Source organism: Phasianus colchicus, chromosome 1, assembly GCF_987193195.1.
Source record: "Phasianus colchicus chromosome 1, bPhaCol1.hap1.1, whole genome shotgun sequence".
Classification (NCBI taxonomy): Eukaryota; Metazoa; Chordata; class Aves; order Galliformes; family Phasianidae; genus Phasianus; species Phasianus colchicus.
In genome coordinates, this window is record NC_143436.1 from 46636496 (window position 1) to 46651323 (window position 14828).

The 14828-nt window shown below is 35.6% G+C and overlaps 1 protein-coding gene across 3 annotated transcripts in view; it reads left to right on the top strand.

Annotated features, from left to right (window-relative positions):
- CFAP54 (cilia and flagella associated protein 54) overlaps positions 1-14828 on the top strand; it is a 105733-nt gene that overhangs the window by 6018 nt on the left and 84887 nt on the right. For all 3 annotated transcript variants that reach the window (XM_090140100.1, XM_090140106.1, XM_090140103.1), the window contains exons 2-8: positions 676-781; positions 5695-5841; positions 7004-7175; positions 8994-9052; positions 10756-10899; positions 11258-11371; positions 11467-11568. In XM_090140100.1, coding sequence (XP_089996226.1) covers positions 676-781; positions 5695-5841; positions 7004-7175; positions 8994-9052; positions 10756-10899; positions 11258-11371; positions 11467-11568 — 844 coding nt within the window. The remainder of the gene's footprint in view (positions 1-675; positions 782-5694; positions 5842-7003; positions 7176-8993; positions 9053-10755; positions 10900-11257; positions 11372-11466; positions 11569-14828) is intronic.

The window sequence follows — 14828 nt, forward strand, 5'->3', positions numbered from 1 at the left end:
CATAAAATCCTTTCTTTTTTAACAAATGTATCATTTACTTGTTCTTTCATGGAGTCCCACACTACATGATTTAATATTCATGAACTTTTCATGCTAGATGCAGTTCAATGCTAGAGGTTTTCTAATAGGCCTCTTTTTGTGATTCATGGTACAGCTCTATAGTTTATTTCAGTTACAAGTTTTTAAGTTTGCTGCTTCTGGATAAGCATTGTTATTTTGAGATCTTTCCCCCCTGTTCTAAATGTCTGTAGCTTCTTGTCTAACAATTGCTCTGAGTTGCAATCCATTGAGTTAATCCTTAAAATACCAAAGAGTTTCTTCAGAGCTTCTCAAATTCTATCTGAGAAGTGGGACAGATTTTACACTTATGACCTTGTTTCAACACTGCAAAGGAATTGACTTTAATACAATCCAATAAGTATTTATGTATGAGACAATTCATCCTTTTTAAAAATCTGTGCAATAAAGGCTGTTGACAGACGTGAAACCCAGAAATGTCCTTGTCTGCTTGTTAAATCTAGCTTTAATGATCACTTGTTTTGAAATATTAAGAGATTCAAACACATTTGGAAGAAGGAGGTTTTCACAATTTGAAGCTTTCTTGATTTGTTTACTTGTTATGATGGCTCTACTGCCAGTTTAATCTGGAACTTTTTTCTCCTGTATTTTTTTTAGAGCAAATACTCTGTTTAAGATTTGGATCAAATACAAGCCTCAGCTGCCAGACTGGTATTACAATGACAAACTTCTGAAAGTTGGTGATTCCCTTGCTCAGATCAAAGTAAGTCATATCAAAACAGAAATGGTTCAATCGCAATTTTTTTTTTCATTATGCTTCTGTGTTACTTTAATTTTTAATCATATTTCATAGTAAGCTATTTAGAAAGTTGCAAAAACTTTTGCAGAATAATGCCAATGAGAGTATGTAGTTTGTATCTCTTAATTATTATTGTAAAATCTCCCCAATTTTTTTTTATATATTTGCTGTACCTGCATTTTCTTTGCACCTATGTTGCTTTTTAAAAGTTTAACACCCTAGATCTTTATACAGTATTTGTTTGTAGTGGTGATTTGCTACACAGAAATGTCAACTCAGTGCTCAGTTAAACAAAAGTGAATGTAAAGAATTGTCAGGGAGGAGGGGAACAAAGAACAAAAATCAGATTTCAATTATACAGCTCTATGTATTAATGGTGCTCTTGCATCTTGAACTCAGTATACACACATGGATGTAATTTATCTTTTTTGAAAAGACTAGAATTGCAACAAGAAAAGATTGGGGAAGAGTAATGAGTATAACCAAAAACATGAAACAGCTTCCACATAATGAACAAAAGTTAGCTAAAACTATAAAATTATGTGTGTAGATCACTGACCTGAGAGTGATGCAGGTCTCTGAATTCAGGAGTGAAAGGAACTGACTGTATTCATTTCCAGTATAAGAACACTAAATGAAGTTAGTAGGTGACAAGTTCAGAGGAAAAGCAGGCTGGCTATCCTCTGAATACATACTTAACCACAGAGTTTTTTGCTACAGGATAGTATGAGTGCTGAAAGTTTGTGTTCAAGAGGAAATAAGGCAAGTTCATAGAATCGTAGAATCATAGAATGGCCAGGGTTGAAAAGGATGACAATGATCATCTGGTTTCAACCCCCCTGCTATGTGCAGGGTCGCCAACCACCAGACCAGGCTGCCCAGAGCCACATCCAGCCTGGCCTTGAATGCCTCCAGGGATGGGGCATCCACAACCTCCTTGGGCAACCTGTTCCAGTGCCTCACCACCCCCTGAGCGAAAAACTTCCTCCTAATATCTAACCTAAACCTCCCCTGTCTCAGTTTAAAACCATTCCCCCTTGTCCTATCATCATGTAAACAGTCATTTCACACTGATATGTAGATTATTGAAGATTCTGAGAGTATCTGGGGGATGTTTTAGGGCATGGTAATTCTTATCTAGTCATGTGTTACTGACTGCTCTTGGAGCTGGGATACTGGGCTAATAACTATTGCCCTGACTCAGGATGGCGATTACTGTGTTATGCTCTTTTATATTTGTCTTCTGTGTCTGCTGAGAAAAAAAACGCCTGTGAAGGTACACTTATTACCTCAGTGATACTTGTATCAGAAGATCATGACATACTGTCTGGGATTCCAAGGGTAGCAGTTAAAAAGAAAGATTGAGAGAGAGCTCAGAGATGTACTGTTGAAAACTAATTGCAAGTCATTCTAAGAGTAAGGAGTGATACAATTATGGAGCAGAAATGCTAAAGGATTACAGAATAGCTGGTTGATTATTTATAAAGATTCAGTTCTTAATAAGTCGCTTGAGAAAATACACCTAAAGCTCAATGAGAATTTGCATAATTTAGAGAAAAGTACAGCTCATTAATAGATGCTATCTGCTTAGTGTGACTTTGTGTTTATAATGACCCTTAGTGGATTTTCCTACTTTTTCCTAGGAATGTTTTAGAAGATCCTTGATCAGTACTATGTTTCGAGGTTATAATTCTGCCTATTTAGCGAGCCTGTATTAGGAGGCATTAGGAGATGTATTGATTATGTCCCTCAATCTTTCAGGTCTGTTTCAGACACAGATTTTTTTTTATTATTCTTTTAAAGCATTGTTTGTAATAGAAAATTTGTATTTATAGCTCAAAAGCTAGTGAAGCCTATAATTATATTTAACGTGAAAATAATTTTTAAGATCACCCTATTGACTTTTCTCTTAAGATAGCAGTTAAACGCCTATTGTCATGCTTTTTATTTTTTTATCATGCTGCTGTTAGACATTTATTCTCTGGCACTATCAGATTTCCCCTTTTCACCTAGAAAAATAGCAGGCATCATTGGAAATGTATCAAGACATTTTGATGAGCCAGTTTTTGGAGGAATGTATCCCTTGTAACTGTCTTCCTATTATACCCGTTGCTTATAGAGTCAAACAGGAATAAGTACCATTGATGTTACTTATGGACAGTGTTTATATGTTCATATGTGATTATTAGGCTACCTTTACTGAAGACCTGGAGAAAAAAATGATGATCATGTAAACGTTGCAAAGTCTTACCTGCCCTAGAGAGTTGCATAGTAGTGGCCTGCCTCTTAAATAGAGAACAGTAAGCTATAGCTGAACTGTAGCAATGCTGAACACTCACTGGTAGGTTGAAAGCACATAGAAGAATTTGTAACTGTGGTACTGTTATAACTGAAGATAAAGGCTCATGGTATAGGTTTAGAACTATTCACAGAAATTCTCATGGAAGTTCTTGAATAACAGCATTTGTTAGTAGCTCCTTCATTGCCTGGGCAATTCCATTCATGTTTTCTTTGTATTCACATTTTCCTTAAGCTCTCATAGCTTCTGGGCCTAGGAATTGATTTGAGTATTATGCAGAGATTTTAGTGCTTGGAACTGCTGCTCTCACAGTTCAGTCAGTAAAAAGTTATTTCAAATAAATCAAACCTTACCATCTTTGGTTTTCATTGACTTCCCATAGCACGACTCAAAGATGATAGTTTGGTCCTTGTATTCCAGGGGCTTCTTGGCATGGCTCAATATTGCCTAAAATAATCTAGAAGTGATTACAGATTAATTCCTCTGTTGTAATGTGGTGTTCTACTTTAAAGTTTTCAGTATCATAGAAAAATTTGTCTTGCTGGCTAGCCTAAATCTTTGAAATGAGCTGTCCTCAGAACTCCCATTTTTAAGTGTATTGCTTTGACATTTTTAGAGATGTAGTTTTCACTGTATCCACATTTTTCTCAGGAGAAAAGAGGGAAAAAAACTTGTGATAGGTGTTAGTTACAAATTTCAGTGCATTATGGGAAAGACAAATGTGGTGTAACAGCAAGTTCTGTAATAAGCAGGCTAGAGTCTCTTCTTTTGGTCCCTTTTGATTCTTAGTTGGAAATTGCTGAGGGTTATTTTAAAATTGAATCCTCCTTTATGTTCTGTAATGCTTAATGATACATGGTCTTTTAAAATGAGTTGTTGGTGATTGAGCACCAACTTAACTTTCCGTCCTCCAGCTGTTTCTTTTAATGCTATCTCACACTGAATTCCTTTCTATTACACATCTGCCATGTATCTTTTAGGACACACCTGAATTCATTATGTTATATATATTGAAATTAGATAGCTGTTAGTCATCATACTAATCAGTACTGACTCATTTCTTTGCCCCCTCCCTCTGCCTCTATCTGTCTCTTATCTCCAGTCTTACACGTGTATTTTAAACTGTCTGGGGGAGGAATCACATTTTATTAGTTAGTAGCTGATGCATGGTTCTGATCCATTAGCACTGTTGTCACAACAGTCCGTGGAAAGTAAAAGTTTCTGTTCATCACCACTCCTTTTACACAGCAAAGGTAATAGGGTTGTGCAAGTAAGATTCCTTGGATATTAAAAAATTCAGGGGAAGTGTTACTGTGGTAGTGGGAATTTGAATGGAAAATAGAAATATTTTTGGATTTTCTGTGATTAAACATCAAAGGACCATTTTCTACAAATACAAATTAGCTATTTTTGTTCTTTCTAGCATTTATCATGATTGGTGTTTGTGTGGTCTAGCATTAGTGAAGTTGGTAGAGAAACCTCTAAATAGTGCTTGCTGTAGGAAGTGACAGAGGTGATTCAGTAAGTAAGTGGCACTTGGGCAGCTGAGTCAGAGCTCACTGTCTCAGCATGATGTTAGAATGGATCAGAGTGCTTCTGGGGAGCTGAGTTCTGCATGACACAGAGCCCAGCATCCTGTTTCTTAACAGTTCTTAAGGTGTCAGTTCTACTTCTGCTCTATTAATGCTGACCTCTTGGCTGTATGTAATTCCAGTATTCACTGGCTATGTTTTTCCTCTACTGCATCTTATTTGAAAAGATGAGCTTTGACATTGGGGAAAAGGGGGAGAGAAGTGATATCTGCATATTTTTTATTAAGTTCTGCTTTATGACATTTCTCAGAAGTGTAGCACCATTGTCATTACTGTTCACAACCTACAGGACATTCCAAGAATTTTGTTTGATTTTGACTTGATTTTGTTATTTTGATATTAGCCTATGATCATACTCTACACTTGTTCTCTAATTTGTCATACTGTAGCGGAAATGCTAAGTCAGGGCTTGAAGCAGTGATTGAACACCTGGCGGGAAGGCAGGGCCAACCCAGGAGAGCTCAGGAGCATGCAATGCACCTCGGTGACCAGAAGGGGGTGTAACCAGGATGCACCCCTTCCCAGAGTTTATTGAAGGGTTAGCAGTGGAGGCAGGGGGATTTCTTTTTGGAGATCCCTGTATACCTGAGGCCTTCTGAAGATTTTTTTTGTTTGTTTGTTTTTGTTTTTGTTTCTGTACCCAGAGCTGTGTATTTGAGCAAGTCCTCACTTGCTACAGCCTGAGACTTTGCTACTCTGCTGTTATTGCTGTGTTTTCCATCATGTTACAGTGTTGCACATATTTATGACTAAAATTAACTAACTCTCTAATCATGAACTCTTCTTTTAAGTATTTTAGCCTTTGTATGCTGAGGGTTTTCACATTTGAAATAATATTGCTGAATGTTTGTGTGAAAATTTCTTGTTTTACTTCCAGCTGATCTCTCATGTTGATAATTCTTATGTAAATATAATAAAATGACGCACTGTATAGAAACAGATGTAATAACTAAACTATAAAAGTAACTTATTCTTCATTTTTTCAGGAGTATAAGTTGGCACTTAGACAATGCTATGGAAGATACCTTCAGCAGTTCTGTTCTGTAAACCCTGATGATATCACAGATGATGAAAATCAATTTAAATCCACCTTTTTCCCAAATGGTTACAAGGACAAAAATGCACTTCTTACGGTAGGATGCTGATTATTTTTCTCGTCAGAGACATTCAGTTCCAAAATAGGTAGTGTGTTTTATCATGCATAAATGTGCTTCATGTTACTCAATTAATTAAATATTAATATTAATTTGCCTGTACAAATGGCACAGACTTAAGTCATATGTACAATATGAACATCCAGAGAGGTGTACGCTTCTAAGAGTGAATAAGTGTTTATGCTTTTATGGCATAAGCCAACCTGTGTTGACGCTAAAGAGGCAATTTTCTCTGAGCGAGTTTTGTTCTGAAATAGTTGCTGATAACCACTGTCAGAATTGGGGTATGGATCAAAGTTGATAACTGTCTTTTAATTGTGGAAATTTCCATATGGTGTGATCTAAGAACTGGTCAGAATGCAAGAAAATTAAAACATCATACTATAATTTTTATCGTATATATGCAAGAGTAGTCCTGAGAGCAACGCTGTATTACAATCAATAGATTATTTGCTCAGTATGAAAACAAAAAAAAAAAAAGAGGTTTTGTAAGTGTTCTAAGCTGTTGGGGGGCTAAATGACTTCAAGATTATGTTGACAGTCTTTTGTATTAACTTTCTTTTTAGGGATAGGTGTCTGCAGTTTATTGCTTGTTATCCAAAAAAGAAATGTTTCACTTGGTACAGGGGGAGTGCTAAAGACATACTGGACTTTATCTTAACAAGTGCTTTGCTGAGAAACTCTATTTTCAGTACATGGTGGATATTTTGGGGAAAAAAAAAAAAAAAAAGTAATGCAAGTAATTGGCCAGAGAAGCAGTAGAAGACCAGTCCCTGGAGGTGTTGGAGGCCTGTGTTGAAGATGAACAATTTAAACCCCAGTCTTCTGAGTACAGTTTATGTCTTAACATTCCTTCCCTCAACTATTTCAATGGCTCACAGACTAGTGCATTTTCACCCTGTGGTACAGTAGAAACCGATCCAACCTAATAGTAAATCAACCTAATAGCTTTGGCTCTTTCCCCATAGTCTAATTCTCATTTAAATGTCATGCTGATTTTTGTTTTGTTTTGTTTCATGTGTGTTCGTGCATACTTGATCTTTTCATGCTCAACATTTTATGATACTTTACTGATGTAAAAAATGTGTACCTATTTTAAATATGTGCATGTATATTTTACATGTATTTCCATGTGTTTTAGTTCCATGCTTTGCAAGAGAGGAATGTTTGCATTTATCAGATGGTTTGTAGCAGTGACAGAAATCTTCAGAAACAAGAGTCCTTGCAGACTTGTTTCAAAGTCTTGTCATCATTACGACTCACCATGCAAGTGGCTCTACCTCAGCAGAATTTGTGTTGGCTTATCTACAACGGTATCTTTGCATTTCTTTGCTAAGCAAGTCATCTTGGACATATTTTTAAGGTCAACAAAGGGGTTGAGAATAAATCTCTAGTTAGTTTTTAATTGTAGCAGTATACTTTTAAAAATGTTTCTTGTTCTAAAATAACAGAGTTCTGAGTTTCTACGGTGTGCTTTTTATCAAATGGACAGTCAGGAAAATAATAGCTCTTTCATCATAGCTGTGGTTTGTGTGTATTAATGAAATGAAACAATGTGTACAATAGGCATTTTTGGAAACTGGGATTAAAAAAAGCTCATAAGAATTCTTATAAGATATTTGTATTGATGATTTTTTTTTTTTTTTAAAGGAAATTCCAGGAAAGAATACAAAATGAAATCTTTGTATTTAAAAAAAATGTTCTTCAAGTTTGCAGTTAATAACAAAACTCTCAAAAATTGCCACATAATATTACCACATTTACAAATGTGAATATATCTGTATATGATTTTATTGTGAATAAATACCTGAATTAGGAAAATTTTGAGGCAGAAAATGGAGCTTCTGTGGACTACACACAGAGAATAGTATATCAAGACTTTTACTTGAAGAAGACTACCAAAATATATATGCACTTTGGAAGATCTTTCTATTCAGTCAGAACTCTGGACTATCATATTGTTCTATTATGGTTAGTTGTTGTAATATAAATTGAGGATATAATTTATTTTTAGTTTAATTTATTAAAAATACTGATATTTATCTGAGCTATAAACGGTTGAAATTCTTACATGTGTTTTCCTGGGCCTTATTACCTTCATCCTATGAAGGTAATGTGATGTGTTTTTGTTTGTTTTGTTCTATGGGTAAATAATTAAAATTAAAATATAATCACTTGCCATTCTTAAGGTCAACTATAGGTCTCTGTACCAAGCCTAGACAATAAGGATTTTTTTCCTCTGAATAGAGTCAATGTTAGGTAATAAGTCTGCCTAGTTCCCAAACACTTTCCTGCAATTTCTGGCAACAGATTTTGTCATATTAGATTTGACTGATTAAAAAAATGAATCTTAGAAGTGCTTGCTAAATTCTCATTCATTGGGATAATAACACCCTTCAAAATATTACAATTGGCATTGTGATGCCTACTGCTGCCACAGGTGTCCCTTTCTGAACAGTCACACAGACAGAAGAACAGACTTTTTTCTTTTCCCTAAGATTTTTTCTTAAGAACTGCTGTGTCTTTTATACTTCTAGGACTGTTTTTTTTTTTTTTTTTTTTTTTTTTTTTAAAGCAGTTTTGTGGCATAGCCTAAATTAAGTAAATTAAGTAATTTTTTTTGACAGGATTTTATTCATAAATGACTTTGATGCTTTTGAAAATTCTATTCACAATCATTTTGCTTCATTTCACTTATCACACTGACTCATCCTGAATTGTGTTGCTGTCTGCCAGGACAGTGCCACAACAAACTAAAAGATTCCTGGAAGTTAAGATGTGAGGAGAAGTGAGCCTATTAAATTAAAAAAAAAAAAAAAATTGCATCTAGGGATAATAAAAACCGAACAACTGTTTCTCTTATCAGTTCATTTAATAAAAAATCAGTGTATTGAATTTTTGTATTCAATTCTTTTATGGTGCTACTTTATTATATAGTTACTTTTAAAGTCGATATTGCTCAAGATTTTGTTGGTTTCATCTTCTCTAACTTAAAAATAGTCAGAGAAAGATTTTTTTTTTTTTGGCCTTTGGAAATACCAACCCAGATATTAGGAAGTTCCAGTTAGTTAACATAACATATTTCATCCAGGAATCCAGAACTTACCTGTTCCTTTATTTTCTTTTTACAGGTACAATTCATATTTATACCATATGCAGACATTTGATGATGATAGGTCAATCTGCTAAGGTATGGAAAATAAACAGAAATATTTGAAAATTGCACAGAAGATTAGAAAATGCATCTGTGTCTTGCATAACACCATAGCCTGACTTAGCTATTTTATTGTCATTACCAGCAGTAGTGCTTGTCACACTTGAATAAGCAGTCTAAATGGCAGAATGGCCAATTCAAAAGTCTTTGTGCCTTGATGCCTCTGCATCTCTTCAGCTGTGGAATGAAGCTCAGCACAATGTCTCGCTGGACACTGAGATGGAGTGTTTGGCAATTTTAGAGTGCTCTGGATGTTTTTTTTTTTTTTTTCTGAGCAACTCCATCAGAATCCAAGGATTGTTTTTGTTTCTTAAAAAGTGGAGATATGCTGACACCTGGTGGATAGATTCTTTTTTTATCTGTTTATATCAGTTGTTCACTGAACAAAACCTTTTTCTTCTTGAATATCCTAATAGAAGTGAGTTAGGACCTCCTTTAACTTTTAGTCTTATTGTACAGGATCCAGAGAGACTAATTGTTGGCATTTCAGATTATTTTAATGTATGTAGGGTGCTCCAAAGTAATGTCTCCTATTTATTTCCATGGAAGCTACGCTAGATGCAAAGAGCACAATAACATTCTTTGACAGAGCAAATTCTCACAAAACACTTTTTTCAACTCAGTCACGACTGTTAGCTGTAGGTTTTTTTGCCAGGAATGGATGTGCACGCCACACTAGAAATCTGCATGACTGTCTGGAATGTGACTTATCTTTTGCATTGCTGCTGCCACTACTGAAATGCACCACTCACTGCCTAACTGTGCTCACGTCCATTGTTTGGCCTCCATAAACATCCAGCAATTGTCAATGACTATCAATGGGCACCATTTTTTCCATATGGAGGAATTCAGTTCCACAGCTTTGCTTCATACACACTTTTCTGTCAGACTCCATTCTGTCAGACTGTCCCTCTGCTGCCATCTGTTGCACAGTAACAGAAAATAATGTTGCTGTAATGTTCAATCTGTACTGCCATACCATCAACATCTGCCTTGTATGTAATGGCCTGACATAATAAGCACTTGTCTATTAAATAACTGTACATTGATTTAGTTTGGGACTAAAGTTGTGCATATTTAGTGCACCTCGTGGAGCACTACACCAAACAGAATGGAAGGGAAGACCAACCAGTATAGTAGGGCTAATTCTTTAAACAGAGTGATTGCTGCAATGACTATGTTAGGAGAGACAGATATAACTTAAAATTAAGAGCTGGTAATGTGGTTCCATGGTTATAAGTTGATCTCAGTGCAGGCTGTCACCAAAGAAGGCAGATTCCATTGTGTCACAAGTCAGCTTTCTGATCTAGTTGAAATGTAACTTAGAAAAATAATGATCACTAGAGGTTGCATAAAAGAGAGAGAGAACTCTCATAGTAAGTGTAGATGAGAGAGAAGGATGGCACCACTGTCTGGAGGCTAGTCTACGGTGAAGTAGAATGGCAAAGTAGCTCAGAGGTTAAAATATAATGCTTGCCCATAGCTTCAGATGGAAAACAATAATAAGCAGGAAGATTACTTTGTAACCAACAAAATATGTTAAAAATCAATTTAAATCCTGTGCCTTTTTTTCCTCTTTGAATTAGTTCTACCAGGAGAAGAATTCTCCTTACCTGACAGAAAGTATACTGATATAGTAGAAAATGCATTCAGTTTGAAACTGGATTTTTTCATTACAGGTGCTGGAATATCTACTGTGGGCCAGTATATGTATGGAATTATCCATTCCACTCTTATCTGTACATTATTTGACATGGAGAGCCACGCTGTATGCTGCAGTTTCTCAGTGTTATTTTGACTGTCAAGCCGGCATTCATGGAGAGGTATCTTCATTTGTCTATTTAAATATGCCAGCTTATCAGATCATATGCACTTAGAATTCTTCCTGTATTCCAAAATTTAACTGCAGTGTAAAAGTGTTTTGACTTGTAAATGAGTAATCAATTAAATTAATACTTTGCATTCTAATAATATTTACAGATTTCTAGCACTGAGTGGTAGCAAACCCCAATATAGATGTACAAAATATATTTTGCAAAAGTTTTCTTCTTATTTTCAATTGACTTTCACTGAACTCCTTTGCCATTTCCCAAATTCAAGAATGATGTGACTTTAAAATTACATACCTGCAAACAGAAAAGGAAAACCTAGTCACAATTTTGGTTTTTGTACTTCGGACAGGTATTTGCTCGCCGTGGTCTGATTCAAATTGACGAACTGAAGCAATTAGAAAATATCAGTTCTTCACAGAAAAGTTCAGAAACAGGAAAGATTTTTAGAGAGGCGACTATGAAGGTATAGTTCTGCAAGTAATTATCAACAGTTACAGTAGCTAAACAATCTCTGTGCAGAGGATATAACAGTTACTTGCTTTTTTTTTTTTTTGCTAGATGTCAGTAATGATTTTCAAAAGAGCAGTATATGAATCCAGAAGAAAGCCAAAAAGCTATTTTCGACCTAAGTTAAGAGCTAGCTTGAAAGAAGCACAAAAAGTAAGTTTAACATTTTGTATAATCCTTCTCTTTGCTAATTCTTTGCAGGTGATGAGTATGTGATATAGTTCTGCTTAATGCATATGGTGCTATTTACAGAGAGAAAGTATTGGTCTTTCAGTTTTGTAATTAATGCAGTTTATCACAAAAATGCAGAATAAACTTGAAAAAGAGAGAAAATGTAGCAATTTGATGAGAAATACTGACTTTTGTACTTTTTTTTTTTTTTCCTTAGCATTAAAACTAAGAAAAATCTTTCTCAATTTCATAGCAAATGTATGGGCTTTTGCCCTGCTATGTTCAATTACTCTGATGATGAAGGGATACCTTGAAAAAAAGTTACTGTGGTTTTATTTTTATTTATCTATTTTTAATTTGCTTATTAAGACCACTTTTCTAAAAGATGCCATTAGTTAGAGAAACATATTCAGAATACAAAGTAGTCACTTAAGGAAGTAACAAATTCCCCTAAATACCATTCTGTCTTTGTGTTCTTTGCAGCCAACATCATAAAATAGGTAATCCACTGGCATAAGAATTATAAAATATTAAGATGATAATTTTTGCTATGTGATTGCATTGTTCCTCTTTTATTCATTTAAAGAAAATTGCATTTTGGTATTAGAAAGGCTGATCAGAAGTAACTGAGATTGCTCATTTGATGCTGCTAATGGCTAATAAAATTATAATGAAGTTATACTGATATGTTACAGATGCAATTTGATCATGTTGAACACTTTTTTTTACATAACTTATTCATTTAAGCTTCACAGAAGATTGTCTGATACCTCAGTTTTGAATCACTGACTTGAATCACAATTGATACTGAATGGCTGTGTGGACAGCACAATCATTTTGTCCCAAGCTTCACTTACTAGAAATTTCCTGTTATCCAAGATAGGGGCAAACCTCTCAGTATGTTCAAATACGTGTGGTTTGCACATATGAAGTTGTTGGTTAACTTTCTTTAGCTCAGCTGATCCTAGAAGACTTAAGTACAACTAAATGGTGATCATATAAAAGTTTTGCTCAACAATTGGGATGTTGGGGGAACTCAGCATACTCTCTTATTGTTTGTTCATCAGGCATTCACAATGTTATTATGTCTGTCACATAGGAGAAGCCTCCTATCTCTGATGTCCATACTCTGGAAGAATCATCACTAATTAATTTTGTTCTGCAGTTTCTGATTGATTGCCTGACATTAACAACAAACTGTTATAAATTTTACGGTTCCTCCACCAAAATTCTTTTGCTTCTAAAGTGGTCTGTGAGAGTTTTCATGAATTTATGCAAGAAGCAATAATATTGAATTTTCATATTTGTTTCTGCATGTGTTTAGTAGTTTTAGAAGATTTCTTAAGTGTTGTAAAATCTGAAAGCACTATTCTATTTTATCTGAGAATATTTTGTAGATTTATTGTGTCAAGTAAATGTGAAAATGTAGGACATTTATTTTTGCTTGATGTTCTGACTTTAAAAACAATTTCCTCTTTTATTTATAGAACATTCACAGGGGTAGTATAACAGGTAGAGCAGTTACATTTAGAGCTCATTCCAGCGTGTTATAAAGTACTTAATTCTTGAATTAGCAAAGAATTAACACTCTTCTAGCATGTGTGCAGTGCAAATTATTTTTACACTTAAATCACCTTAAAAATAGAAATCACCTTAAAATAGAAACAGGCTAGTTGTATCTATTTATTTTTATTTAGCTTTCACTTTTAAGGTTCTTTTCCATTAATACAATCCTTGTTTTCTAAACATGCAAGAGCAATGGTTATGTGAAATTCTACTACTAGTAGATTACTTACCATTCTACTCTGCATCTTAACAAAAGTATTTAAATGAAACCTGCAGTTTCAGATTAGCCTGCCCTAGAATATATGTGAAGTATGTTGCTTTCTACTTGCATAGATTTGATCCTAAATGGATTTGATGAAAATGAATCCACGGATATGTTGTCAATATTCAATGGTATATTGAATAGCTTGCTGTAGTTTTGTATAGCTTGCTTCAAACATTGTTATGAAGATTTAGGGGGAAAAAAACAAGAAGTGTTGAAAATTTTTTTTGGAGTTATTTTTTTAGGAGAATGTCAGAATCCCAGAATGGCTGAGGTCATCTGGTCTAACCCTCCATTCAAGCAGTGACAAACCCAGAACAAGGTGCCCAGGCCCATGTTCAGGTGGCTTTTGAAGATCTCCAAGGAGGAGATTGCACAGCCTCTCTAGGTAGCCTGTGCTAGTGCCTTCTCATTGATGAAGTATTTCCTGAGATCCAGATGGAACCTCCTATGTTCCAGCATGGCTTTGTCTTTGCACCCTCCCTTCGGATATTTGTAGACACTGACAAGATCTCTTTGAACCTTCTCTTCTTCAGGCTGAATAGTCCCAGCTCTCAGCCTTTCCTCATAGGAGAGGTGATTCATGACCATGGTGGCCTTCTGTTGGACTCTCTCCAGCGTGTCCATGTCTCTCATGTACTTGGGAGCCCAGAACTGGACATAATAATTCAGATATGACTGAACCAGTGCTAATCATAGGGAATGGGTTACCTCTCTTGACCTGATAACAGTACTTTGCCTAATGCAACCTTGAATACCAATAGCCTTTGCAGCAAGGGTACTTTGTTGACTTATGTTCAATCTGATGTCCATCAGAACCTCTAGGTCATTTTCTGCCAACCTACTTTCCAGCTGAGTGGCCCCCAACATACATTTCTGCTTCTATATGAGGTTGCTCCTCACCAAGCTCCTGTCAGCCCATTTCTCCAGCCTGTTGAGGTCCTCCTGGATGCCAGCACAACCTCATATATCAGCTGCACCTCCCTGTTATGTGTCATCTGTAAACGTGCTATTGGTATGCTTTGTCCCATCATCAATGTCATTAATGACGATTAATGAATAAGCCAAACCAGACCCAGCAATGATCTCTGGACTACACTGCTACTAACTGTCCTCCAATTAGACTTTCTGCCATTCATCACCACCCTCTGGCCTGGCTGTTCAGCTAGTTTTCAATTCACCTCACTGTTTGCTTACCCAGCCCATGCATCAACAGCTGCTTTATGAGGATCTTATGCGAGACGGCATGAAAGGCCCTACCAAAGAGCAGCTAGACCATCATCACTGCTCTCACCTTGTTTAACAGATGAGTCATTTTATCACAGGTCAAGCGTGACTTCCCCTTGGTGATTCTATGCTACTTACTCCTAATGATTTTCTTGTCCTTGGTGTGCATGGAAAAAGGTTTCAAGGA